Source organism: Danio rerio, chromosome 19 (genome assembly GCF_052040795.2).
Source record: "Danio rerio strain M-AB ecotype USA chromosome 19, GRCz13ab, whole genome shotgun sequence".
NCBI lineage: Eukaryota > Metazoa > Chordata > Actinopteri > Cypriniformes > Danionidae > Danio > Danio rerio.
In genome coordinates, this window is record NC_141039.2 from 2,460,182 (window position 1) to 2,485,863 (window position 25,682).

General features: G+C 33.0%; 2 protein-coding genes across 15 annotated transcripts in view; one reads left to right on the forward strand and one right to left on the reverse strand.

Moving 5' to 3' along the window:
* Window positions 1–25,646, forward strand: part of dennd3a (DENN/MADD domain containing 3a) — a 400,395-nt gene extending 374,749 nt beyond the window's left edge. Inside the window, exon 20 of the transcript XR_015945288.1 lies at window positions 24,489–25,646. The gene's annotated coding sequence lies outside the window, so the exon portion shown is untranslated. The remainder of the gene's footprint in view (window positions 1–24,488) is intronic.
* Window positions 1–25,682, reverse strand: part of snx13 (sorting nexin 13) — a 53,212-nt gene that overhangs the window by 21,192 nt on the left and 6,338 nt on the right. For all 14 annotated transcript variants that reach the window (XR_015945295.1, XR_015945296.1, XR_015945291.1 and 11 more), the window contains exons 2-12: window positions 15,618–15,730; window positions 15,402–15,504; window positions 12,668–12,757; window positions 8,919–9,040; window positions 7,733–7,854; window positions 5,905–6,009; window positions 5,108–5,196; window positions 3,310–3,393; window positions 3,066–3,204; window positions 2,430–2,518; window positions 1,160–1,259 (exon numbers count right to left, since the gene is read on the reverse strand). Coding sequence is in view for 4 of the 14 variants with exons in the window: in XM_087295172.2 (XP_087151298.1) it covers window positions 1,160–1,259; window positions 2,430–2,518; window positions 3,066–3,204; window positions 3,310–3,393; window positions 5,108–5,196; window positions 5,905–6,009; window positions 7,733–7,854; window positions 8,919–9,040; window positions 12,668–12,757; window positions 15,402–15,504; window positions 15,618–15,730 (1,156 nt within the window). In the remaining 10 variants the exon portion in view is untranslated. The remainder of the gene's footprint in view (window positions 1–1,159; window positions 1,260–2,429; window positions 2,519–3,065; window positions 3,205–3,309; window positions 3,394–5,107; window positions 5,197–5,904; window positions 6,010–7,732; window positions 7,855–8,918; window positions 9,041–12,667; window positions 12,758–15,401; window positions 15,505–15,617; window positions 15,731–25,682) is intronic.

The window sequence follows — 25,682 nt, forward strand, 5'->3', positions numbered from 1 at the left end:
ACTTGATTTAAATTTTGTGTTATGTCCACATGCGTTCTCATTCATTTCACTTTTTGTGTGTCGAGTATGAGTTTGCTTAATGAGCATGAGCAAATGGGTCATGGTTCCATAGTGTTATATTGCCATTAGTTTAGATTTCACAATTTTTTAGAGCTCAAAATTAAGGATTTACCAAATTTATCTCTATAACCACACTAAACAACAATTATTTCTTAGCCACAAATTTTTATTGTGTCAAAACAAGCGAAGTATAGCTGTATACTATACTTTTTATTTAACAAAACATTTCTTAAAAAAGAAAGAAAAGCAACTGACTTTTAAAAAGTAACTATTGTCATGTATCAGAAATATGCACAGTAATCTGTCCTGGATAAAGATCTCTCGGATCACCAGTTGACTGCACATAAATGGAGAGTTCATCTCCCATTAAAGCAATATTGTAAAAAAAAAACAATGATAATTAAACCATTTTAACAAAAATGAAAGCAAATAAAACCGTAAGCAAATGAAAGCAGGTGAAACATACCGTGTGTGATAATGAAAGAATGATCACATGCTCACGGTTAACTTTAGGCAATTTAATAATCTGTTCAAAGTGAAAGCAACCAGTGCTGCTTACAAAAAGACACATTTTGAGCTCTTCAAAGCATCAGGACTGTGGGTGCATGTTCATCACTATTTGTCTAGTTTATTTGAAAGAGAACCGATGACAGTTGCATTTACAGAAAGGTTGCTTCACGATTCGGGAGCGCGCACGCATTAGGCAGTCGCGCGCATCACATCAGCTGTTAGCGCGAGTGATGATCACAGTGATGATAACAATTATTTTATTTCTCGATTCCAAGATCACATTTTCTCGCATATTGGGTCATCCTTATATTGTCGAACCCTGCTTTTAGGAAAACTACAATTTAAAAATGATTTTCAACCAGCCAAAGTGGCTAGTGGAGGTGTCTGTCTAACCCGCCAAAGCTGAAATCTACACGCATTTGGCGGGTTGGTGGGTGTTAACGTAAAGCCCTGCTTATAATCAATTTAAGTAAATGAGAGTGAAAGTCTTGAAAAAAAAAAAAAAAAAAAATTTCAATGGCTGTGACCGATCATTTGAGAAGAATAAAGTCAATAGCAGAGGAGAGTGTGTGCATCTGTGTTAACTCACCCATGAAGAACTGCAGAGCAATGTTGTGCACCAGGATGTGCTCCAGCGGAATCACACACAACTTCCCAAAATTAGCCGCGAGTTTCAAAGCGTCAACTTCCTGTTTGGCACACAAAAAACGTAAATAAATTAGTGTTGTCAAATGATTAATCGTGATTATTTTTACTATTATTTTTATGATTGTAGTTTTAAGTTGTTGCCATTATTATTATTTTTATCATTATTAACAACCTCCTGTATTTTGTTTATTACATGTATTCTTTATGCTCACTGTTAAATGCTGATCGTCTACGTCATACTTTATTTGCGTTTACATATTTTCAAAATAAAATTTGCTAGAAAAAAGTTTGTATTTAGATAATATGTACATGTGTACAGTGTATATACATGTATAAATACACACACAATGTGCATAAAATACAAAAATATACAACAGGAATATATTTATGTACATATTCAAATATAATTTCTATTATATAAAGTATTTATTTATAAATATAAACAAACATTTTATACAATAATGTCATGCTTATTTGCTTATATTTATATAAACAAAAATATACACAGTCCTCACAAATATATCAATATCTATATATACTCAAATAAATTAAATTAAATCAACAAAATCATGTTATACTGGAGTAACATGCTAATTAATTATCAGAATTAATAAAAACAGCTGTGAAAATAACTTGAAATTTTAAAAATAATATTTAAAAGCCGAATATTATGCAAATATTAATTAAATATTAATTTATTACAGGTTTTTAAAACACAAATACCATTTCTGAAATATTTAATAAATTCATAATTAGCTGTAATTGATTATTCATATATGCTTACTTGCATGTAAGAATTTTAATTATAAAGCATTTATGTTTAGAATAATTATTGCTCATATACACAATTAATAAAATAATAAAAAATAATAAAATACTGCAAACTGGAAATATTTTGTGAAATTAATATATGTTTCATTTACAAAACTTTTACAAAAACATCTTCTAAGGTATTCCTAATGACAATAAAAAGAATGTTTCTTAAATAAATAAATATATATACACATACATATATATATATATATACATATACATACATACATACATATACACACATATACATATATATATATATATATATATATATATATATATATATATATATATATATATATATATATATATATATATATATATATATATATAAAATATTAATAATGAGCTTATAATACAAGAAATTGAAAGAAATATGAAATGACAAATCTGTTTACCTTCCCTGATTGTATCCTTTGTATTCGCGTTTCACAGACTTTCTTCACAAATAACAAACTATTGATTTGATTCTTTATTATGTTGATATCTGCAAGCATAAAGAGAGACACAAATGTTAGTGCGAAGCTCTCATACCTTCCAATATAAACCCCAAGAAATCACAAGGCGACATATTCATTGGCTTCAAGTCATATTTAAATATATTCATTTTAAGGATCTGTATTATTTACAACAATATTCCGTTTTATTAAATTAAATAATCAAGTTAGACAATTTGTTCAGAATTAATTCATTCATTAAAAAAAAAATCTATTGGTAAAAGAGCTTTTATGTTTAAGGGTCCAATAGATTGGAATAATTTGCTAGCATTCGATCCATTGCATCATATAAGGTATTTAAGTAATATTCTACTTCAGACTGTACTTGTTGTTTCTGTTTATGTGGTGATTGTTTTCATTGATATGTACATTTTGTACTATGAATATGTATGTGTTTATACTACTTCACCCTTCTGTTAATGTATTTGTTGTGGTTTTATGGTACATCTCAAGGGGTTAATCCTAATAAATAATCTAAACTGTTTATTTCCCAAGCGAAAGAAAAAGCTGAGGGTAAGAGTGTAAAGATGAGTTTACCGTCTGAGCCGGTGTCCAAAGAGCGCAGATACTGAAGCTCCTCCAGGACTTTGTCTTTGACAGCCTCCAGCTCGGACGGCTCGTCTGTCAGCTTTAAGATGTTCAGGAAGGCCTCGTAGTTACAGCTCGAGTCACGGATCTAAATGCACACACCATTAGGGAGCTCATTAGCATACACAGCTCTGAGTGAGAAGCAGCCGTCTGCCAGTAGAGTTTTCGGCTATAAAAAGAAAGCAGGTCTCACCATCCAGATGACGAACTGATTGATGTAATCGGGGTCGCTAAGCTGGTTAATTAAGGGCAGCAGGACTCCTCTAGCCAAAACTTCCTGCAGGAGGAAGAAAATAAATCAATCAATTCATCGATCAACAAGTTTGTTCCGAGGCTAGCTCTGTTATATCAGTAACCAGACCTTTCAGGAGCAAATAGACCTCTTTATGAGTTTCTTAGGGTGCTTTTACGCCTGTAGATTGGTTGTTTGGTACCGAAACAAAGATTAAAATTGTTGCAATGCTTATTTTTGTTCTTGGTGCAGTTTGCTTTCACACAGCAAAGTTTCTAAGGCCGTACATACACTATGTACAGTTGACTCTAACTGGGCCAAAGCATGCTTGTCCCCCCCTCCCATCTCCCCCGATGGCCTGCACTCACATTACAATCGGGCCTGGGCATGCTTACGTCATCGATGCTGCATTGTTCAGCAAGCGCTTTTGCTCAGCACAGAGGAGATTTCTCTAGTTATGTCGTTTGATATGCAGTGACATGCAGTCAAATATTTCGCCAAACAGTCATTAGGGATGCAGTGACACGCAGTCAGATATTTCACAGAACAGATCCGCCACTTTTGACGCTCATAAACAATCATAAAGCCCTCGTGCTGGAGGAATTAGGAGGTTTGCTGAAGGTGCAGCTTTCGTGTAGAAGTTTGTTTTTTAATGTTAATTTAATTTTTAGCCATTATATTATGTGATTGTTTTAGATTTATTAAGAATGAATCTTTTTATTTTGATTTTATTTAGCTTTAACACTGTTCATTTTCTTTATTTATACTGGTTTCAGCTGTTTTTGACCATTTTAGCTTAAGTTAACAGCATTAATCATATTATTGAAAAATTTAATTGTTAAAGTTTAGATCATAGTATTGATATTTTATTTAATCAATTCATTGATTTATGTTTATTAATAACTAATCGAAATTTAATTATAGCGCCAATTACAAAGGTAGCAGAAAAGGTGACAAGAGTTTAAAAATAAAAATTCATGATTGATTGACATTTTCTTAATAATTCAGCAACATGTCAACTTTACATTTAGAAATCAGTGGTTTTAAAAATGTCTCTTTTTTTTTTATTTTTATAAAACTCTTGATGATTAAGCTGTGAAGCCTCTACACCAGCGTAATCGAAGATCAGACTATTGTGGTGTAATTTCCAATATAATAAATGAGCCAAAACAAAGTTAGTTTTGAGTTTATTTGAGAAGATTGAAACAGCTTGCCAAAACAAACTTTCTGTAAAAGTGCAGCAGTTGGCAAACATCCTTCAACTTCCATTGACCCATAGTGATTATGCAATGAGTAGGTGTGGCTCTAGGCTGAAGCTCCGCCTTCTTGGACACAGAACCTTCTCACTAATAAAAACAAACACTAAACAGATGGACAGCAGAAACCGAAGTTGTAATTCATAATGAAAGAACAGTTTTTCAATGTTTACTACAGTAAATCAGATTTCCTTGAAGCAATTTAATAATATTTAAGGTGTTATAAATAAAAATAACTAAAGTGGAGAATGATGGAGCTCATGCAATTATATTTATACATGCTTTTTCCTTTTGCCACTGCTGTCATTTTCTTTGTGTGCTTTTTTTTATTAACAAGAGGATCTTCAATAACAGTTTAGAGGTCTTTGGACCGTCTTTTAAAAACATTGCATCGAGTAAATAAATTAGAGTTTTAAAGGTTTTCAGAGAACATGAGATTATATGAAAGACTTTGTATTATACTAGGCAGTGAATTGGCTCGTGTGTGTGTGTTTATGTCTCACCCTGAGGAAGTATCTCATGTTTTTGCTGTGGAAATCTCCAGGAGGTAGTAACAGGTACAGCAGCACTTCACAGAGATCCCGCAAGTAGCCTGCAACACAAACACAGCACCGTGAGTGTGAATAGCAATGTGCAACAGCCTGTTCTTCAAATAAGGCTACTATATGGCTGAGTTAAGTAAAGTAAAAGTAAAATAAAAAATAAAATAAAATAAAATTAAATTAAATAAAAATAAAATTTAATTAAATTAAATAAAATCAAAATTAAATTAAATAAATCAAAATATAATAAAATAAACAAGAATTAAATTAAATTTAATTAATTTAAAATAAAATTAAATAATAAAATTAAATTAAATAATAAAATAAAATAATAAATTAAATTAAATAAAATTTAATTATATTCCAAACCAAAACCAAACTAAATCAAAAAGATGCTCCTATTGAGTTCCATAGAAAGAAAGTCAGTAATTTGGCTTTGGAAAGTACATGTTTTGCCATAATCTATCTGATGAAGGTAATCATATTTTTCATATTATATGTTTAGAGCACACAAACACATCATTCAATTTATTTATTTAGTTGTTCCTATTGTCTGTCAGTCAATAAAGTGTTCAAAGCATTGCACTGCATTAATGACTGGGTGTGTGTTTTTCTGCTAATCAAGTCTTTCAGCTGGCCTACCCTATAAGATCTGCATGAACTTTTACTATTGTTGACAAACCAAAAATATGCCTTGATTGAGTCACTGGGCTGGAGTGTTTGAACTGTCTATAGACACTAATCTGCGTTTGCCGTACCTTCTTCATCCTTGCGTGACATGCACACAACGTCTCTACAAATCTTCCTCTCCATTTCCACCTCCACCTCAAAAAACGAGTCCAGCAACTCGTCTGGATCGTCGCCTGTCGAAAAACACACAAACAGAATCATGCACAAGACACACCATGACTCAAGACGCCTTTAAACATGGACTTTAACCTGCAAATGTGGGAATGCGGAAATAGGAAATCAGTGCTGAAACTGAGACTTCTACACTGAACTCTAATCAGCTGTGATGTGATCCTCTAGGTAGCTTTGGTTAATATAGTGGCTTGTGATCAGACTGTTTTTTAACATAAATAAAAAAAACATAAATAAATAAAACGAATAAAATAAAAATAAATAAATAAATGAATAAAATAATAAATGAATAAATAAATAATTTATAAAAGAATAAATAAATGAATAAAAGAATAAATACATTAATAAAAGAATAAATACATCAAAAAAGAATAAATAAATAGAGTTTAAAAATTAATAAATAAATGATTAAAGAATAAATAAATAAAAATAAATAAATGAATAAAATAAATAAATAAATAAATACATAAAAATAAATAAATAATTTATAAAAGAATAAATCAATCAATAAAATAATAAATAAATGAATAAAAGAATAAACACATAAAAAAGAACAAATAAATCAAAAAAGAATAAAGAAATAAAATGAATAAAAGAATAAATAAATAAATGAATAAATAAATAAATAAATAAAAAGAATAAATAAATGAATAAAATAAATAAACAAACAAATAAAGGAATAAATAAAAATAAATAAATAAATAAAATAATAAATAAATAAATAAATAAATAAATGAAAGAATAAATAAACAAATAAAAAATAAATAAATAAGCAAGTAAATAAAAGATAAACTAACTAACTAAATAAATAAGTTAATTAAATTCTGTTGTTTTCAATATTCTCTGAAGCAATTTGGGAAATATTTAATAATGCTTTAGGAAAACAATTTCGTATAATTAATGACACTTTAATGAAATAATATTTAAATTGTCTATTTAAAAAGCTGTAAATTGCAATAATAAATACAAATACCATTTCTAAACTATTTAATAATGGTAAAACATCTCCTTTTGCAGTTTTAGAAGAAACACAATTTATATTTATGTGACTAAATGATTACTAAATTATTATTCCTTCATAACAATAAGTTATTTTTAAATCAGTTTGTTATAAATTAAGCAATCATCATAAGGTTTTTGAATAACATCTATTAACAAACTTAATTTTGACATCTATTACTAAATAATATTTTTTTTCAGTTTTTATTATTTATAAAAATATTTAAAAATTATTCAAAAATGTAAATAAACATTTTGGAAACACTTTAGTTTGAATACCAATTCTCACTCTTAAATAGTGGCTTACTACCTGCATATTATTAAAATATTATCTGTTAATACTTCTGATAAAATATTATCTGTTAATTCTACATCGCTAGTCATAACCAACACCTAAACCTTACAACAATCTTAAGAAACACTATTAAACACAAATTAGGAGTTTGAGCTAAAAGTCACTAAATAGTTTGTTAAAAGCGAGAATTGCATCTTAAAATGAAGTGAGCAAATATTTTCTAAAAACTTAAAATGAACAAAGAAAAACAGGTTATGTTTATTAATGAATTAAATAACCGAACCTTATGATAAAGTATTGATTTTCTGGTAACACTTTACAATGATGTCTCATTAATTAACCTTAGTTTTGCTGTTTATTAGTGTCTTCAAATACTGAAATGTTACTGCCTTTCATGAACGTTTTGTCTAAGAGAGAATGAGAATAATTACGTTGTTTAGGATCTTCTTTCTCATTCAGCTTCTCTTGAGCTTTCCTGAAAACACGTAGATGAGTAGCAAAATCATCCACCAGTCTGGTGGTGAAATACGGCTGCCAGTCCACCTCTTTAGACCTGAGGATCAGAAAGATTGAGCACTCAGTGAATCATAAAAGTTACAGTCTCATTTTCAACATCGTGTTTACCAGGGAAAATGAGTAAGAACACTGCAGTGTCTGCATTGTGGTTAATTGTTGCATCAGTTCTATAAAAAAATAAAATAGAATAAAATAAAATAATAACAATCACCAGTGCGCAAATTATACATTGACAATCTTTTTTTAGTAGTTTGTGTAACACATATGCATGCCTCACTGAATCACTGAACAAAATAAATGTATTATAATAAATAAAATAAATAAATAATATATACATTGTTTTTTTGTATTAATCAAAAACTTTAGTTTTCATTGTTTTTAATCATAACAATTGGATCATTTTAAATTAATATTTTCTATAGGATGCTTTACAATATATTAGTTATAATTGCAATAGATCAGTCAGTATCAAAGCCAAAACTGGAACTAATATGACAAAAAAACAACTGAAGATCACAGTCCAAAAATTTGTTAATTAATATGTTGGGGGAAAATATTGAATAAAATTTTATTAAACAGTAAAAATATATATTTTGTTACAATTTGGAAGTTTGTAATTTTATTTTCAATAATTCATTTGAATTTAAATGTATTATCTTTCTATTCTGAAAGATGTTACGTGACCAAACTATTATTTACTGGATATAATGGTTTAATAAATAAAAAAATAAAAAGTTATTGTCTATATTTACTGTGAAATGGATAAAAATATGTATTTTCAAAAGGGGATGAACTCATTGCATTGACAATAGTATGAACCATAACATGAGTGATGAGTGGAAAAAATAATAAATACATTGTTTTTTAAATCACATTTCATTTTTTTAATTATTAATATTAATATTATTATTTAAAATACATATTAATGCAAATTATTATTTTCCACTATTTAAAAGGTAAACTCCTCAAACATCTTGTTTAGAGGTCCTTGAGGGGGGATTAAGCTTTAATTAGGAGGGTCAACCCCCCTGTAAACCGTACAATATAAGAGCAGTGATGTTAAAACATCTATGAGTGTGGCAGGTTGGACAGGTGTCTCACCTGGTGGAGAACTCGACAAGAGCATTCTGGACGGTCAGACGGATCTCCAACAGGAAGGTTTCATCATCGCTCAGAGTGTAGTACCAATACTGGATATAATCCCTCAGAGCAAACTGGATGACCTGATGAACCAAATGCAAAGATTAGCATTTACTTAAATGCTAAGAACAACAGAAAAACTGGTATAAAAATTCATCTACGATAATCAGAAATGGTGTTGTAATGATTTGAAACAATATTTTAACATTGCTTATAAAAATAAGAATAAAAAAACACCTTCTCCCAGAACTTTCTACCAAATTTTCTTTAAATAATTGCTGAAGTTTTATTCACAGTTATCATAATATTGACCTAAGCTGCAAAAAAGGTTACTTTAACAAGTATAATAACCAAAAAATACTTATTTTTATTTATACATGTCTCAAACTAATTCAATTGCAGAAGGATGATACAGTACAATAAGTAAGATTTTCAATCATTTTACAACAAACCGCACCACAGATTTAAAGGTTAAAAATCATGGTCCTTCAGTTAATGGATTTACCGATATGAACAAACTATAAGTAATACATTTATTACAGTATTTAATAATCTTTATCTATATAATGTTAGTTCCCATTAACGATTTTAAAAATGGATTATGTAATGTTTAATTATATGCTTAATAAATGCTTAACAAGATTTTTCATACTTAGTCAATGCTAGTAAATATATTAACCAACATTAACTAATGGACCATTATTCTAAAGGGTTCCCTAAAATTTTCTTTAAAGGGATAGTTCATCCAAAAATGTTAATTCGGTCATCATTAACTCACCCTGCACTTTTTCCAAACTTGTTTGGCTTTCTTTCCCATTGTTGAACACAAAAGAAGATATTTTGAAGAAAGCTAAAAACCTGTAACCTTTGACCTCTATTGTATTTGTTTTTCCTACAATGGGAGTCAATGGTTACAGGCTTTCAGCTTTCTTTAAAAGATCTTCTTTAGTGTTCACAATAAGAAAGAAACTCCTAAAGGTTTAAAACCACTTAAAGGAGAGTAAATAGTGAGTAAATATTTCATTTTTGGGTAAACTAACCCTTTAATATTCTGCTGAATAAACCAAAACTCATCTCGAAAGGCTCAAGGCTGAGTAAAACAACCACTAATCTTCATTTTTAACCACTAATCTTCATTCTAACCCCTAATCTTCTATTTAAATGTCAGAAAACCCTAAATATACATGCCATAAACAGGCACAAGGATCATGTGCCCTCAATTCATTTTGGCGCAGAAACAATGACCTATCACTTCTACAGCGAGAGGGGTCGACAAACCTGCTGACACACTCTCATGACTGTGTTTAACTTTAACACAATTTCCTCTGAACGTCATGCTAGTATAGAATCGGTTACACAATGATTTCGCTCATAAAGAGCTCTTATGTTATGGGTCAAGATTCTAACAGGGTAATATCATGAAAAAAAGCATGTTGCCTTCTAAGACACCTTGTTTCAGCTTATTTCCCGAACAGCATTGCATCTGACTATTCAAAAATGCTCCGCAAGATTTCAATGCAAATGAATGAATTAATTAGTTGCATTCAGCAGAAATTATTTAATCATTAATTCACAACCGTTTATACAGTCTACCCAAAATTAGGACACGTTCAGTTCACCAAAGTTATTAAATTTAATTAAAATATTGTGCATATTTTTATTTCAGTGGTAATTTTTTTTTATACAATACACTAGGAACTACTGAACTTTTCTTGGCTTTTAAGTAAAACAAAATGACTATTGCAATAAATGTTTTTTTTTCTTCTTAACCTCTTACTGTTCCTACTGACTATAGAAAAAAAAAAAAACATGTGTCAAGCCATGAGAACCGAACCGAACCAGTGTTCAAAAACCGACGTATGTATTGAACCGTGGGCTAACTGTATTGTTGCATCCCTATTATATATCAATGCACTTGCAAAGAAAAAGACGATCTTCCCAGTTCATCTAAACTAACGAATCTTCCCAAATAGCGCTATTCAAATCTTCAGGTAAAATTATATTAATAAAGCAATAAATATCGCAGCAAAACAAAATATTGCAATGTCAGATTTTCCCAATATCATGCAGCCCTAAATATAATATTAACATATTTCTATTAAAATACAGGTATACATCCTAGTATATTCACGGAAAGCATCAAGCAATAATGCACTGCAAATCTCAGCTGTTAATATTGTCGCAAAATGTAAACTGCATTACCACACTGCTCAAACTACAGCTTGAATTACACTTTATTTAACTTTACTTGCATGCATAAAGTACACATACATGAATCTATATATATATATATATATATATATACTATGGCCAATCTCAACTGTCAGATTAATTTAGCAGCAAAGGACCTCATAAACTGAACTGTTACGGCTTGTGCATTTCTAGAGAAATGTGAAAATTCAATTCGCTGAATTAAATTCGGCTCTGTGCATGCTGTATTAGACTTCTTTTTGCAGTGCTGCGCATTAGGACCGAAAACCACAAATGTAATCTTCAGTTATTTTGAAGATTGCATGTATTTAATTCATTTAATGTGACTGCAAGGCATAAAGACATTAAAGCAATGCCTTTTTACAAGATGTAAAACAAGTCTCTGATGTCCCTAGAGCGTGTGTGTGAAGTTTCAGCTCAAAATACCACACAAGTACTGTTCTATAACTCTCTGAAACCCTTTCAGGCTTTGATTCTAATTGTGCCATTTTTGTGACTGTCGCTTTAAATTCAAATGAGATTGTTCTCTTCTCAGAAGAAGGCGGAGCTACAGATGTCTGTGTCAGAATAGTGGCAGATTCCTAAACAAAAGTACCGTCCTATGCTAATGAGGGAGAGATGGTCACTAGTGGGCGGGGCTTTCCCACTTTGATGACAGGTATAACGGGAGAATGTCAATTAAAGTGCTTCTGCAGACTGCTTTCACCAAGTCTCATTATAATAAATACAATTAATAAATTTTTACCATTAGAAGCTGCTTATATTCACACTACTGTGTTTAAACCGCTTATAAAAGTGCTTTTTGCATAATAGGTCAACTTTAAGATATTATAAACATTCTTCTCTCAAAAGCAGCTTTAAAAATCCGCATTATTATTAAAAGTGTTATTTAATTAAAAAATAATGCTATAATACATTGCAATCAATGCTAAAAATGATGACCACACTAAAAATAGTTTTTATTGTGCATATTTCCGTTTCATACGTAAACAAGTCAAAACTCAAGTCCCCTCAAAATGTACATTAGTAAATCAACCTGCTGCATATGGCAAATAAAAAGTTGTGCAACATCAATACGGTGGTTTAATGGTGCAGGATAACTTATTTAACTAAGAATAAAAGTGGCTCAGGAAAGCAAATAAATTAATTTTATTTGTAATAATAAAACTAATAATAAATAAAAGCTGAAATGTAGGAAATGACTGCATAAAAGTGACCCAAGCAGAATATATGCATTGTAAGCAAACTGATCCAGTAAAGCACGTGAGACCACTGACTGTCATATAACTGTGAAGCACATGACATTCACTTCAGCTTATAGAAAGCAGCGGTGCAGCTTAAACTCTAAAACGAGCTGATGAAGCGTCTTGCGCAAACGACATTCGTCAAGCGGCGACTCGACAGTCTGAGAGCAGCTCATCAGCAGAGAAACCACAGGTTCCTCATAAGCATGAACGTGCACTTTCAGCTGTTTTTTTGGGGGGGTTTGTTGACGGTACCTGCTGCAGTGGCTCATCTATGATATTGGATCCTGTCAGGCGACGGTCGATCTTTATGAGTTTGGATTCTGATTTCATTTCCTCCAGAACCTGAGGAGCAAACACAAAGACTTCAAACTCAGCAGCTGCACACAGACATCATTTTTACTCCTCATCAATAATAAGTTGCTTCAACTACACTGTTAGGGAAAATTAGAAATTAGGACTGCACAATATATCGCAAAATTACCGCAATATATGATACATTTGATCAATCAGATGGGATTTACTATCTTTAGCTCTGCATCCGTAGTAGTTGCTGTTCTGCTTTGGCTGGAGTGGCCCAAAGGCGAACCTAGAGCTAAAAATAAACACTAAAGAGCGAATTCAAGACTAGAGGAAAATGACAACAGCCAATCAGGTTTTCGCTCACTCATAGGCTTTGTCCGAAATTGCCTACTACTATCAGTAGGTACTACTTAATCGTTAGAGCATTGCTATCTATGCAGTATGAATGTGGGCAGTGTGAATGGAACTCGGACGTACAACATCCAGCATTTTGTCACGATCACGTGACCTACCCATGTCAGCTTCGTCGCTTCACTCCCATTCATGAATTCTCTCGCGGTGCATCATTGGATAGCGTAGCGTGCATCAGTTGCGCACTTCAGAATAAGTAAAGTAAAAGTAGTAGGTCATCCAGTTACTTCTCACATACTGTTTTACTTATTCTATGAATTGGGACATACTACTCTGCTCGCATACTGTTTTTAGCATACTATATAATATGGAAGTATGCAATTTTGGACGCAGCCACCCGGCGCAATGCGGTTCAAGGTGTGACGCAAATGTTGTTTGCTAGTTTCAGCTTGACGCAAGTGTTGTTTTGACGTTTTGCGCCACGCTGTTTGAATAGCAAATGCATTTGCGCTCATATGTGCGCCCATAGGCGTTCTGGTCTAAAAAAGAAGATGTGTTAAGGCACATTGCTGGCGCCTTGTTATTAGGATCTAAAATAGACTGCTCAATAGACCAACTGAGGGGAGGTCTAAAGTCCAACGCAGAGCGCCTTGCTTACACATTGCTTAATATATACGGGATGTACAGCAATACGCAAATATATTTACATATAATACATAAAAAGAAAAAAAGGAATAAAATATTACAAAAATTATTATTTTCTACATAAATATAAACATCTCTGCCTTCATGCCTTCTTCATCTTGGGGGGGCTTTTACAGTTTATTCATAACAATTTGCTTTTGTAAAATGTTTTTATAAGTAGTAGTATTTATTATCTGAATATTTATATTTGTTTTATTAAAAACAAGCTTAGATTTGCCCACCTGTCAGGTTTTAGACCATATGGGGCACAGCATGTGTATTAGGATATAACTCAGTTGTATTGATAACTCAGTTATTATTGTTCATTTATTAGTTTGCTGGAGTTTAGAACTGAATTTAGAAATAGTTTTGATACAAATTTTTGTGCTTAATAAACTAAATTAGTTATGTATAGGCTAATGGATGTCTGCGTACAACACATTTCCCTATCCACAAGAGTGAAAGTGAAAGTAAAGAACGGGGAGGCTTATTCTCTAATTCTCGCGCTGCAGATGCTCTGTTCAACCGTTTTCTCTCTAGAGAAGTGTTCAGTTTTTCCACTTACAAAAGTCCGCCATGTAAATAGCAAATGCGCTATGGCACAACTCAACTGACTCTTAAAGGGAATGGGAGATGAGACTCTGATTGGTTTATTCTTAAAACACACCTATAACTCATTAAGAGAATATGCTCAACCCTGTTAGACCATGCGCCATGGCGCAAGGTGGATTTTTCCATCCTTAAAGCAGCAAAAGTGGATTCAGATATGCCCTTAATGCTTTTGTGGCCTGCGCTTTGGACTTTGCGCCAAGATCGTTAAAATAGAGCCCATAGAGTTAAATAGACTAAATGTTTGCAAATGTATATTTTTTTAGTCTTAATTAGAATTAATTAGATCTAAAAATATATATTTTGCTTGTTCATTTTAACATCATTACATGAATAAATAAATGGTTTAAAAAGAGAGGTAATAAAATAGCATTTTTCTGTGGAAATGTTACATCGTAAGAAACATCACTATCGCTATACAATATTGCATATTTTCCCATTATCGTGCAGCCCTAATAGAAAATAAAAAAGAATATTTGTCTCAATAAACATTACTAAAATTATGATGCAGAATTTATATTAAATCATACCTTGTCCATACTATGTCAACAAAATTTCAGAGAAAAGCATATTATTTTATTATTCATTCATTCATTTTCTTTTCAGCTTAGTCACTTTATTAATCCGGGGTCGCCAACGGAATGAACCACCAACTTATCCAGCTTATATTTTACGCAGCGGATGCCCTTCCAGCTGCAACCCATCACTGAGAAATATTTTTATTATTATTTAAAAAAAAAAAATATATATATATATATATATATATGTATATATATATATATATATATATGTATATATATATATATATATATATATATATATATATATATATATATATATATATATATATATATATATATTCATATTTTTATATGTATATATATATATATATATATATATTTTTTTTTTTTCCTTTACATATTTATTTCTTTTTAAAGCTGCATATTATGTTATTGCTTAAATGCATTACAGGCCCGATGTTTCCTTTACTGAATAAAATCTAAATGAAATTGAGAAGGAATATCAGACACGCATGCAATACCTTCAGTACGGCTGTCTGTGTAGGCAGCATGTAGGAGTGTTCACATCGTTCAAGGTGTTTCTCTGAGTTTGTCTTTCCAAATAAAAGCAGCACTACAAAACCCCTGGAGAGAGAGAGAAAGAGAGAGAGAGAGAGACAGCATCATCATACTGAAGCATCTACAGGTTTTACAGAGACACTTTGAAGGAGTTTGAGCCTTGTTTATCATTCACTTACCCGCCAATGAAGCAGAGGATGTAGAAGGCCAGATAGAAGATGGCAAAAGGTCCAAATGAGATGAGGAAGAGGACGACTCCCAGACCCCCCCATCCCCAGATGGACAGACTGGCCTGAAAAACACACACAGAGACAAACTCAATGAAAAGACTGTACTGTTATGGATATCATATGATTGACAGGCTGATCCTGTCCTTTGCTCCACTCAGAGAAGAGATGCCACTAAAGGGGAAGATAAAAAGACACTTTATTTAAAAAATGATGATGGATGTACACTAATAAAACATTATAATGAATAATGCAGTTTTGTATTTCAATATGCAATATTGTATTTTATGGTGACTTTAAAACTGGACAAAGACAGAGGAATGAACGAACGAACGTTCTAGTACCTAATATTGTCTTAAGCTTGCATATGAATATTACTATTTGATACTTTTATGCACAGATCAGTGATCAGACTATCTTTCTATTAATTGCAATTACTTTTCAACTCAAATTGGCTAGCTGCATTTGGTTCCAGATGATCATTTTCATCACAACAGAGAACCAAAAAAACTACAACCACCACTGTTGCTTTGAGCAGATTTCTTTTTTCAAGATTTAAGGGAGAAATACATTTGAGATGACACAGATGAGGGGAGAGAATGTGACAGAATGTGTCCAATGGCCAGGTTTCCTGTTTTTGCCAGGAGAGGAAACTCAGTGACCCAATCAGTGCCCTTCCCTTCCTTCTCCCGAGCAGACTACACACACAGACACACACACACGGTCAGTCCTGGAGTATGGTGCTCAACTGAAGTGTGTTAAATAAACATTAGCCAGAAATATGATCAAGTGTCCATGGACTTTTTCGTAGACTGTGATGATGCATTTCCACAGTCATTACCATAGCAAATCCCTAGCAAAAAAATTAAAAAAAAAAAAAAAAAAAAAAAAAAAAAAATATATATATATATATATATATATATATATATATATATATATATATATATATATATATATATATATATATATATTTTTTTTTTTTTTTTTTTTTTTTTTTTTCCCAAATGATGTTTAACAGAGCAAGGACATTTTCACAGTATGTCTGATAATATTTTTTCTTCTGGAGAAAGTCTTATTTGTTTTATTTCAGCTAGAATAAAAGCAGTTTTTAATTTTTAAACACTATTTTAGGGACAAAATTATTAGCCCCTTTAAGCTATATTTTTTCTTGATAATCTACAGAATAAACCATTGTTATACAATAACTTGCCTAATTACCCTAACCTGCCTAGTTAAAATAACTAAGTTAAGCCTTTAAATGTCTCTTTAAGCTGTACAGAAGTGTCTTAAAAATATCTAGTAAATTATTATTTACAGTCATCATGGTAAGGATAAAATAAATCAGTTATTAGAAATTAATTATTAAAACTATTATGATTAAAAATGTGTTGAAAAAGTCTTCTCTCTATAAAACAGAAATTGGGGAAAAAAATAAACAAACGGTCTAATAATTTAGGGGGGCTAATAATTCTGACTTCAACTGTATGTATATATATATATATATATATATATATATATATATATATATATATATATATATATATATATATATATATATATATGTATTCATGTTACATATATTTACATTCATAATGATATTCTTTCAGGAAACTAGTTATGCTACTGTGCGAGCAATTTTAACAAAATGGAAAAAAGCTAATGGAGTGGTGAAGGCAAATTAGAAATCAGTCTCTTGATATTTGTTTCTGACTTTTTGTGAAGTCATAGAAAGTTTTATTTTGATTTCCTGTTCCAGTGAGCTATGACAACTTCCTCTTCTGAGAACTCTGGAAATGCAAAAAAAGTCCTTTGGGGAAATAACAAAAGCATGGGAGAACTAAACGGCTGAAGTACATGAAAAAACATGCAAAAATAGTGCAAAGAAATACTGAACAAAATCAAGATTGCTATGATTTTAGACATACAGTGGAAGTCAGAATTATTAGCTCCCTTTTGATTTTTTAATTTTTAAATATTTTGTAAAAAATGTTGTTTAACAAAGCAACGAAATTTTCACAGTATGTCTGATAATGTTTTTTCTTCTGGAGAAAGTCTTATTTGTTTTATTTCGGCAAGAATAGAAGAAGTTTTTAATTTTTTAAAAAGCATTTTAAGGTCAAATTATTAAACTAATTATCCAATTATTAGCCATTCTGAAAAATCCCTTGCTGTTAAACATCATTTGGGAAATATTTGAAAAAGAAAAAAACAATTCACAAGAGGGCGAATCATACTGACTTGATGTTTAGTCACTTCACATATAAATCAGATGGTCTATTCCTGTTATGTCATGTCAAGAATAACATGTAAAAGTCTGGCAACTCATCTCAAAGCTGTTATTTAACCTCTGTGATTCATTCCTCAAGCACAAAACTTTTCCCTGACCTCTGACCTGTTGAACGGCTCCGCACACAGCAGATCATTTATAGTGCTGACAGGCCATGGATTTGGTCAAACAGCAAAACAAACCCACTCTGGATGCTGCTGCTGCATTCTAGAGACTGCTCTACACCACAGACACAATGCATATGTGTGTTATTAAAGAGATGAACAAACAGGCTTTCACACAAGTGGCGTGTCACAGGACAGCAGATCAGCTGCCGGCAAACTATTCCAGCTAAAACATCAGCCTTTACACACAGAGTTAAAGGGGCAGTTCACCCAAAAATTTGGGATCTGTCATCATTTACTCATCCTTTACTTGTTTATGTTAAACACAAATGAAGATATTTAGAAAAATGCTAAAAATCGGTAACCATTGACTTTCATGGTATTTGTTTTTCCTACTATAGAAGTCAATAGTTACAGGTTTTCAGCTCACCAAAATATCTTCTTTAGTGTTCAACAGAATAAAGAAACTCATAAAAGTTTGAAAGCACATGAGGGTGAGTAAATAGTAAGTAAATTTTACTTTTGGGTGAGCTTTCTCTTTAAGTCAGAACATCCACATTTAAATGTGAACACCCTAAATTATAATTTAGGTTGCAAACGAAACAGTAAATTTACTGTGTTTTATTGCTATTTACATTCTCCATATTCATTTTTGAACAATTTATTACTACCGGATTAAACCCTTGCTTTGCTATTTGAATTAAACCCAAGACGTGTTGTAGTTTGTTTACATTTGAAAGGCCAAATCACAGAGTGTAGTTGCCACGTTCATTTACTACTAAGTGTTTTCAGGCTTTTTGTTAAGGTATGGATAAAAAAAATCTACTTGTTTTTTTAGAGATATTAAATTACAGGTAGCAATATAGTATAGGGAGGATACAAGTAGCAATATAGTTATTATGTCATTATTATGAATTTGTACCTGTTTGATTTTTTTATGGAGATCTGGCAACACAATCGAGTCAAAGCTCATGCATCTTTACCTGTGATTTCTTGCTCGGCTTAGTTGGTTAATATTGCATGTGTAATATAAGACAGACACAACTCTGGTGTGTATTAAAATACTTCATTAAGAACTAGATGCTCAGTTCAGTACATACTGCATAGAAATTTTAAAAAGTAAAATAAAAAGTTCAGTTCTGTGTACATGAACACTGTTTAGTATATGCAATCACAACAACAAAAACAACAAAAAACTCAGTGTTAGAGATCATTTCTCACTAATTCCTCTAGTCCACTAATTTTGTTATATTTTTATCTCTAGAACTAGCTTAGGTCTGTGGGATTGTTTTATTGGCCAGTGGCTGAAAATCATGTGACTGATTTGAGAAATCATTTACTCAAAAAAGAAACTGTGACAGGCTTATGTCAGCTTATTCACTCTCACATCATTCCAGACTGTTTGATATATTTATTCCTTAGATCATTAGTTAATTTCTGAATAATACACTTGACAAAAATGACAACAACAAAAAAGCTTAAAATTGTGAAAAAAAAAAACTTCTGTACAACGTTCTGTTTTTTTATCTTTACCAGTATTAGATTATATTATTAAAATATAATATATAAAACAATTTTTTTATTATTTGAGTGGTAAATAATGTCTTGAAAAGTCCTATACATAGATGCTCTGATTGCTCTTTCTGAAGTATGAACATTCAACCTTCCCTGTGGAAATGGAGAGCAACACATATTCTAAATTTCCCCTCTGCACAACAACAGAGAAACCAAATAACAGGGGTTTTCCTTGCTCCACAATCCAAAACTTTTTTTGCTAATTGCTAACTAAAATTATGCAAAATTAGTTATCTAATAAAGTTAAAAAATCCTTATTTAAAACAATACTAATATTAAATGAACAGTGCTTGAGATCACTTGGCGTTTGTCAGTAACTACGACTAATTTTTGTAAAAAGGTGGAGGAGTTGGTACACTGAAAGAAAAATTATGCACTGGATTTACTACATTTTTTTAAAGGTAGTGGTTGCAAACAATTTATATGGGCTGAATATAAACAAACAAGTTCAATTTAGTAATGTTCAACTTAATTTGTTTAAATTCAGCTTATATAAATTACCTTAAAATGTAGTAAATCCAATGAATTGGCTTTTTCAGTGTACAAAATGTGATTGTGGTCACCTCATAACTATCTATGCAGAAAAAAACTGGCATATAAGTAAACACTAAATAGTAGCATTTATATTTTACATAATAAATAGCCAAAGCAAATGCTTTTTCACACTTGTTTGAGGAGGACAGACAGACTGACATCTATTATAATGATAAACGACGTTATGGTAAAAGATTAACATTAAAAAGAACCAGATTCTATAAACACTACCTGACAAAAGTCTTGTCGTGGATCCCAGTTGTAAGAGCAACAAATAATAACTTGACTTCTAGTTGATCACTTGAAAAAGAGTCAGAAGGTGGACTTTTCACATGAATCATCTGTTGAACTGCATCCCAATCATCACCAATACTGCACAAGACCTACTGGAATCCGCATGGGCCCAAGATTCTCACAGAGATCAGTCAATTTTGGTGAAGGAAAAATCATGGTTTGGGGTTACATTCAGTATGGGGGCGTGCGAGAGATCTGCAACATCAACAGCCTGAGGTATCAACACATTTGTGCTGCCCATTACATTACAAACTACAGAAGAGGGGCAATTCTCCAGCAGGATAGCGCTCCTTCTCATACTTCAGCCTCCACATCAAAGCTCCTGAAAGCAAAGAAGGTCAAGGTGCTCCAGGATGGGCCAGCCCAGTCACCAGACATGAACATTATTGAGCATGTCTGGGGTAATATGAAGGAGGAAGCATTGAAGATGAACACAAAGAGTCTTGATAAACTCTGGGAGTCCTGCAAGAACGCTTTCTTTGCCAATCCAGATGACTTTATTAATCAGTGATTTGAGTCATGTCAGAGATGTATGGATGTAGTCCTCCAAGCTCATGATGGAGTCAGACAAAATATTCATTCTGTCTTGTTGTAAAAAAAAAATAAATGAGTGAAAAGAAGAAGAGAGAACCCAGTCCAGGAGACTCGAAACAAGCAGAATTCCTTTATTGAGACGTGTTGGTTAATCTGCAGTCATACAGCGTCTTTAAGATGTCCGTGTCTGCAAGAGCCTACTAGAGGTCCGCAGTCTGCAAGTTCTTTTACAAGTCTCTCACAAGTCTCACACAAGTCTGAATTAGTCTGAATTAAGACAAAGATTTCATGGCTATATTGTGTTCTTAGGAGGAGGGGATATAGCTAAACAAAGTATGCAAATTAAGGGTTGTGGTCGGCAGGGTAAACTGCTTCTCAGGTCTAATCTCATCATGTTCTGGAGACAGAAACCGCCTGACCATTTGATCGAAAAGAGAAAACAATAGACACCCCATGCTGTGAAACTGACAATTTGCATTACATTGGCTTAGCCTGTTATCAGAAAGACAAAAGGTTAATGTCCTTCCTAGCTGGGATGTTAATGAAATTATATAATTAAAAACCAGAGAATATAACTTTTCAGTTGTACGTAGATTATTGTTCATTTGGAATTAGTTGATAGAAATTTATATTTCCACAGTCTCCACTGCAGCAGGACTTTATATTCTATACTGGACATTATTTCTGTTCAGTGACAAGACTTTTGTTCAAGCAAAGTCAGACTTTATGATGCTGTTTTCAAACCAGACGCAGAAAAAGCATCAAGCGCGAGTAATTTACATATTAAGTCAATGCAAACGCACGAATAGACATACTGCATGTACATACATTAAATACATTAAAAAAAAAAAAATTCTGAACTTAAGTGGACTTTCGCGCCGTGTTAACCATTTAGGAGCCTGCTCTTGTGGGGGCGTGATGGTGACGTAGGACCTGTTGTTGGTGTCCTGGGGAAAATCCTCCAGTCGACAACGACAACAGTTTATCTAACTGGGCTCGGCTCAGTCAGAAGCACTGCTGAAAGCCTCCATCATCCAGGTTCAGTTTCTGGAGGAGTTTATAAGCTCACAGAGCCGGATGCACCTCTGAAAGGATCTAGTTGACTCAGACACGCCCCTAAATGTATCGATGCTGTTTTCAGTCTTCATAAAGCACATAAACACTGTTATTTTCTTCATAAAATCCATGTTAGCCATTTAGCAACGAAGCTAGAGTCACGGGCCAGACAGAAGCTCTGCCAATCACAGGAATCCGCATCTGTTCTGAAGTGAATTTAACGCACAAATGAAGCGGGGTTTGACGCGCGAATGAAGAGAGTAAACTCAAATGTTCACGTGGCTGTTTCGTGTTTACGCACGAATAGCGTATGGTGTGAACACAGCATAACTGTCCTAATTAAATCATTCAAAAACAAGGCATAATTATATTTTATTTTGGTAAAATAAACGTAATCTAGAGGCCATTCCCTTTCATATAAGCCACTTCTGATACCTAACAATCAACTAGAAGTCAAGTTATTATTTGTCTTTCCTAAAACTTGAATAGGCGACAAGACTTTTGTTAGGTAGCGTACAGTTAAAAGCCTTGTTCTTATCTCAATGATAAAGTGCAATGAACTTGCATTTGGCCTCAGCCAACACACGTAAACATCATCAGAACACAGGAGAGGAGAAAGATATAAAACACGAGGGAAACCAAATTGAACGCAACCGTGCCAAAAACCAAAGTGAACCCTTACATTATTTACACAAAGCTCAGGCGAGAAAAATCAACATTTACTGATTTTATCAGAGCTATTTCATAAAAAAAGAGAGATTTGCACAAATATACATACAGTCAAACTGTTTGTGAAACGTCCTTGGCTGTGGGGAGTTTTCCACGTGCTCTGAATAATATGTTTCAGTCCTTATCGCGACCAAACTAACCTCTAAAGAAGATAAAAGCAGATTACAACCCACGTCAGGCTACAAAACCAAAGCTGCACTCTTTGTGGTCAAACACACAATAATCCAGTTTTACCTTTAACATGTTTCACCATTACAGAAGATCACGAGGTCGACATAATCTCCATCCGGTGGCAGTTTTTGAGGATACACACAAAACGGCATTATGACATTAGAAATAAATCATTCGTTTCTCGAATACAAGGCTTGCGAAGGAGACAGGAAGGTGTAAAGCTGTAACGTTTATAGGTCTCTTAACAGCGCTGATCTCATACTGTCCTGCAGTGTCCTCGCAGACCGGGTCAGCAAAGACTTTGAGTTAAGATTATTATCCAGCGACTGTCATTCAATCACCTCCCGTGAAGCAAGCTCCTCCTTTGCAAACCGCGAAAATTCATTGACGTTGAGCTGCATGGCAGTGCCTACTACTGTTGGCCTACATACGAGAACATGATCCCTAGCTAAGGTCATAACACACGAGCTGAGCCTATAAAGTTGGATGGTGTATCATCAGCACTGAGGAGGATCTTAAGAATTCCCAAAGGTTTCGTGTGTGATCTTGCACAAAACTCATCAGGCTTCACCATTTAATTCAGGCTGGTCACAGAGGTCTATTTTAAGAGCAGTGCAAATACCCTAGGCTCGAGCGCCGCTGCCCTGAGACTAAACGATGAGTGTGTGTGTAATCCAGATCTATGCTTTCTGCACTTACAGAGAACACAGTAAAAACCCAAGACTAGGGAAGGGTATTTTTAAGGTTTTAACAGCATTAGTACTTACATTGATATCACTTATCGGTTTGGTACTTTATTGGTTCTCTTATCTGTACTTTTGTAGTGTTTTTAAGAAAAACTAATTAAACAGAATTAACAACTTTATTTTATTATTACGTATTTAATGTGATAACCAAACAGGGCTCAACAATAAGGACTGCCGGAGGACCAGCGTGTGAGGTGCTCGGGACAGTAAACAGGATCGTTACAGAGCTGATTGTCACACTGTTGCCTTGTCACTAAAGTTTAATGTGCCTCTGACTATTTGTCAATTTTGTGCAAATTCAGTCTTAGAATCGAGAAACAGTTTGTGTTTTCAAGTCTTCAAATGCTAGCTACTCGGTTCGTCTTATCTGATTGGATGTTGCGAGCACGACACGTTAATTTTTTCAGTATCAATCAGTACAGCGAAGAGACAGCAACATGACGGCAACTTCTAAAGATGATGCTAAAGGAAAACATTTGTTTCTAACGTCTTGGAAGCAGATATTTACGAGGATACACCACGACTAAAAAAAATGAAGTGATGTTTTTTACAGTTTGCCTTCAGTTTGGCGGGTCAGCCATCTTTTTTTCATTATACATTTATTAACATTTTTTTAAATAGTTAAATTCTAGATTTACAAACATTTTGACATTTTTTTTTTTGAATTTGTGGCTAGGAAATAACTATTAACTTTTTTTTGGTGAAGCCAGTGAAAATATTGGCAGGGCAAGTAAAAATCTGAACCACTGGTCTGATTGGGCCAGTAGAAAAAATCCTTAGCGTTGAACCCAAGCGGCAACCTCCCGCTCTCCCTCAGGAAGCCAATACGGAAGTAACTAAAACTGCAATTCATCCGAAATTCCACTAGTCCTGGCCGCTCCTGACTCCAAAACAGAGCAAATTTCAATTGAGCCCACTGTTAGACTGGCCAACTTTACAGCAAAAAAAAAGGTGTTTACAGCCTGCTACAAAAAAAGATTTTGGTTAATACTGCTAATATTACCCTTCATGACAACTGTGAGGGGGTGAATTTTTTTATAACTCATCCGTTTCCTTTATATTAAGTTATATTAAGTTTGCATAATTAAGGGAGTGGCCACTTGAGTGACAGCTAGGTCTCGCTGGTCGCCGTCACGTCACCTCAGCTGAATCCTGCAGATTAGCCACTGATCTCGGCATATTTATCGTATTTCTGTGTTGTTTTATGTGACTTTACACAGTCAACTGCCTTTTGGACTTGTTTCCTACAATTATTAGATGGCATGGCATGCTGAGTGCACTTAATTGAGCTCACAAACCATTCACGTGGCCTCCGTCTCCCATGTGAGTAAAGTTATATACTTATATACCATCTCTATACATGTATTTGTTTTATTTAAGATCATTTATCGTTTATATTTATATTTAAAGCTGTAATGCACTGCAGAATCTGTCAGATTGATTAGCTGTGGGCTCTAGAACAGTCATCTGAAGCGTTGTCATACAGTGTTATGCTGGATTTCATCAATAGTCTTACATTAACTAACACAGACTATATCTGAAGTGTTTGGATGTAATTCGCGTTTTCCTCCTGTTGAAAAACGTCATAAGAACAATGTTTAGTGGCTCAATGTATTACAGCAGTGTGTGTTTAAAAGTCTAAACACTTTATTGATATAGTGTACGACAAAGCACAAGTGGTCAGAACACAAACGAGTCACAGGTGATAAAGTATTAAGAATTTCTCCCAAAGTAAAGTGTCTGAACCAGGTCCAAGCTAAATGCTAGCAGGTGTCTGTAGCTCCGCTCACTCTCCGCCTCTTTGCCCTTGTTTGGTATCCCGCCGTGGGTGTGATGACGCGTGACCAAAATGGCGACGGTTGGCCGCGCCTACTTATGGCTTTTTTTGCGCTCTTCAGAAACCTATGGGTGACGTCACGGACACTACGTCCATATATTTTACAGTCTATGGTTGAACCCTGCCATAGTACCGCTAAACTGTGCAATC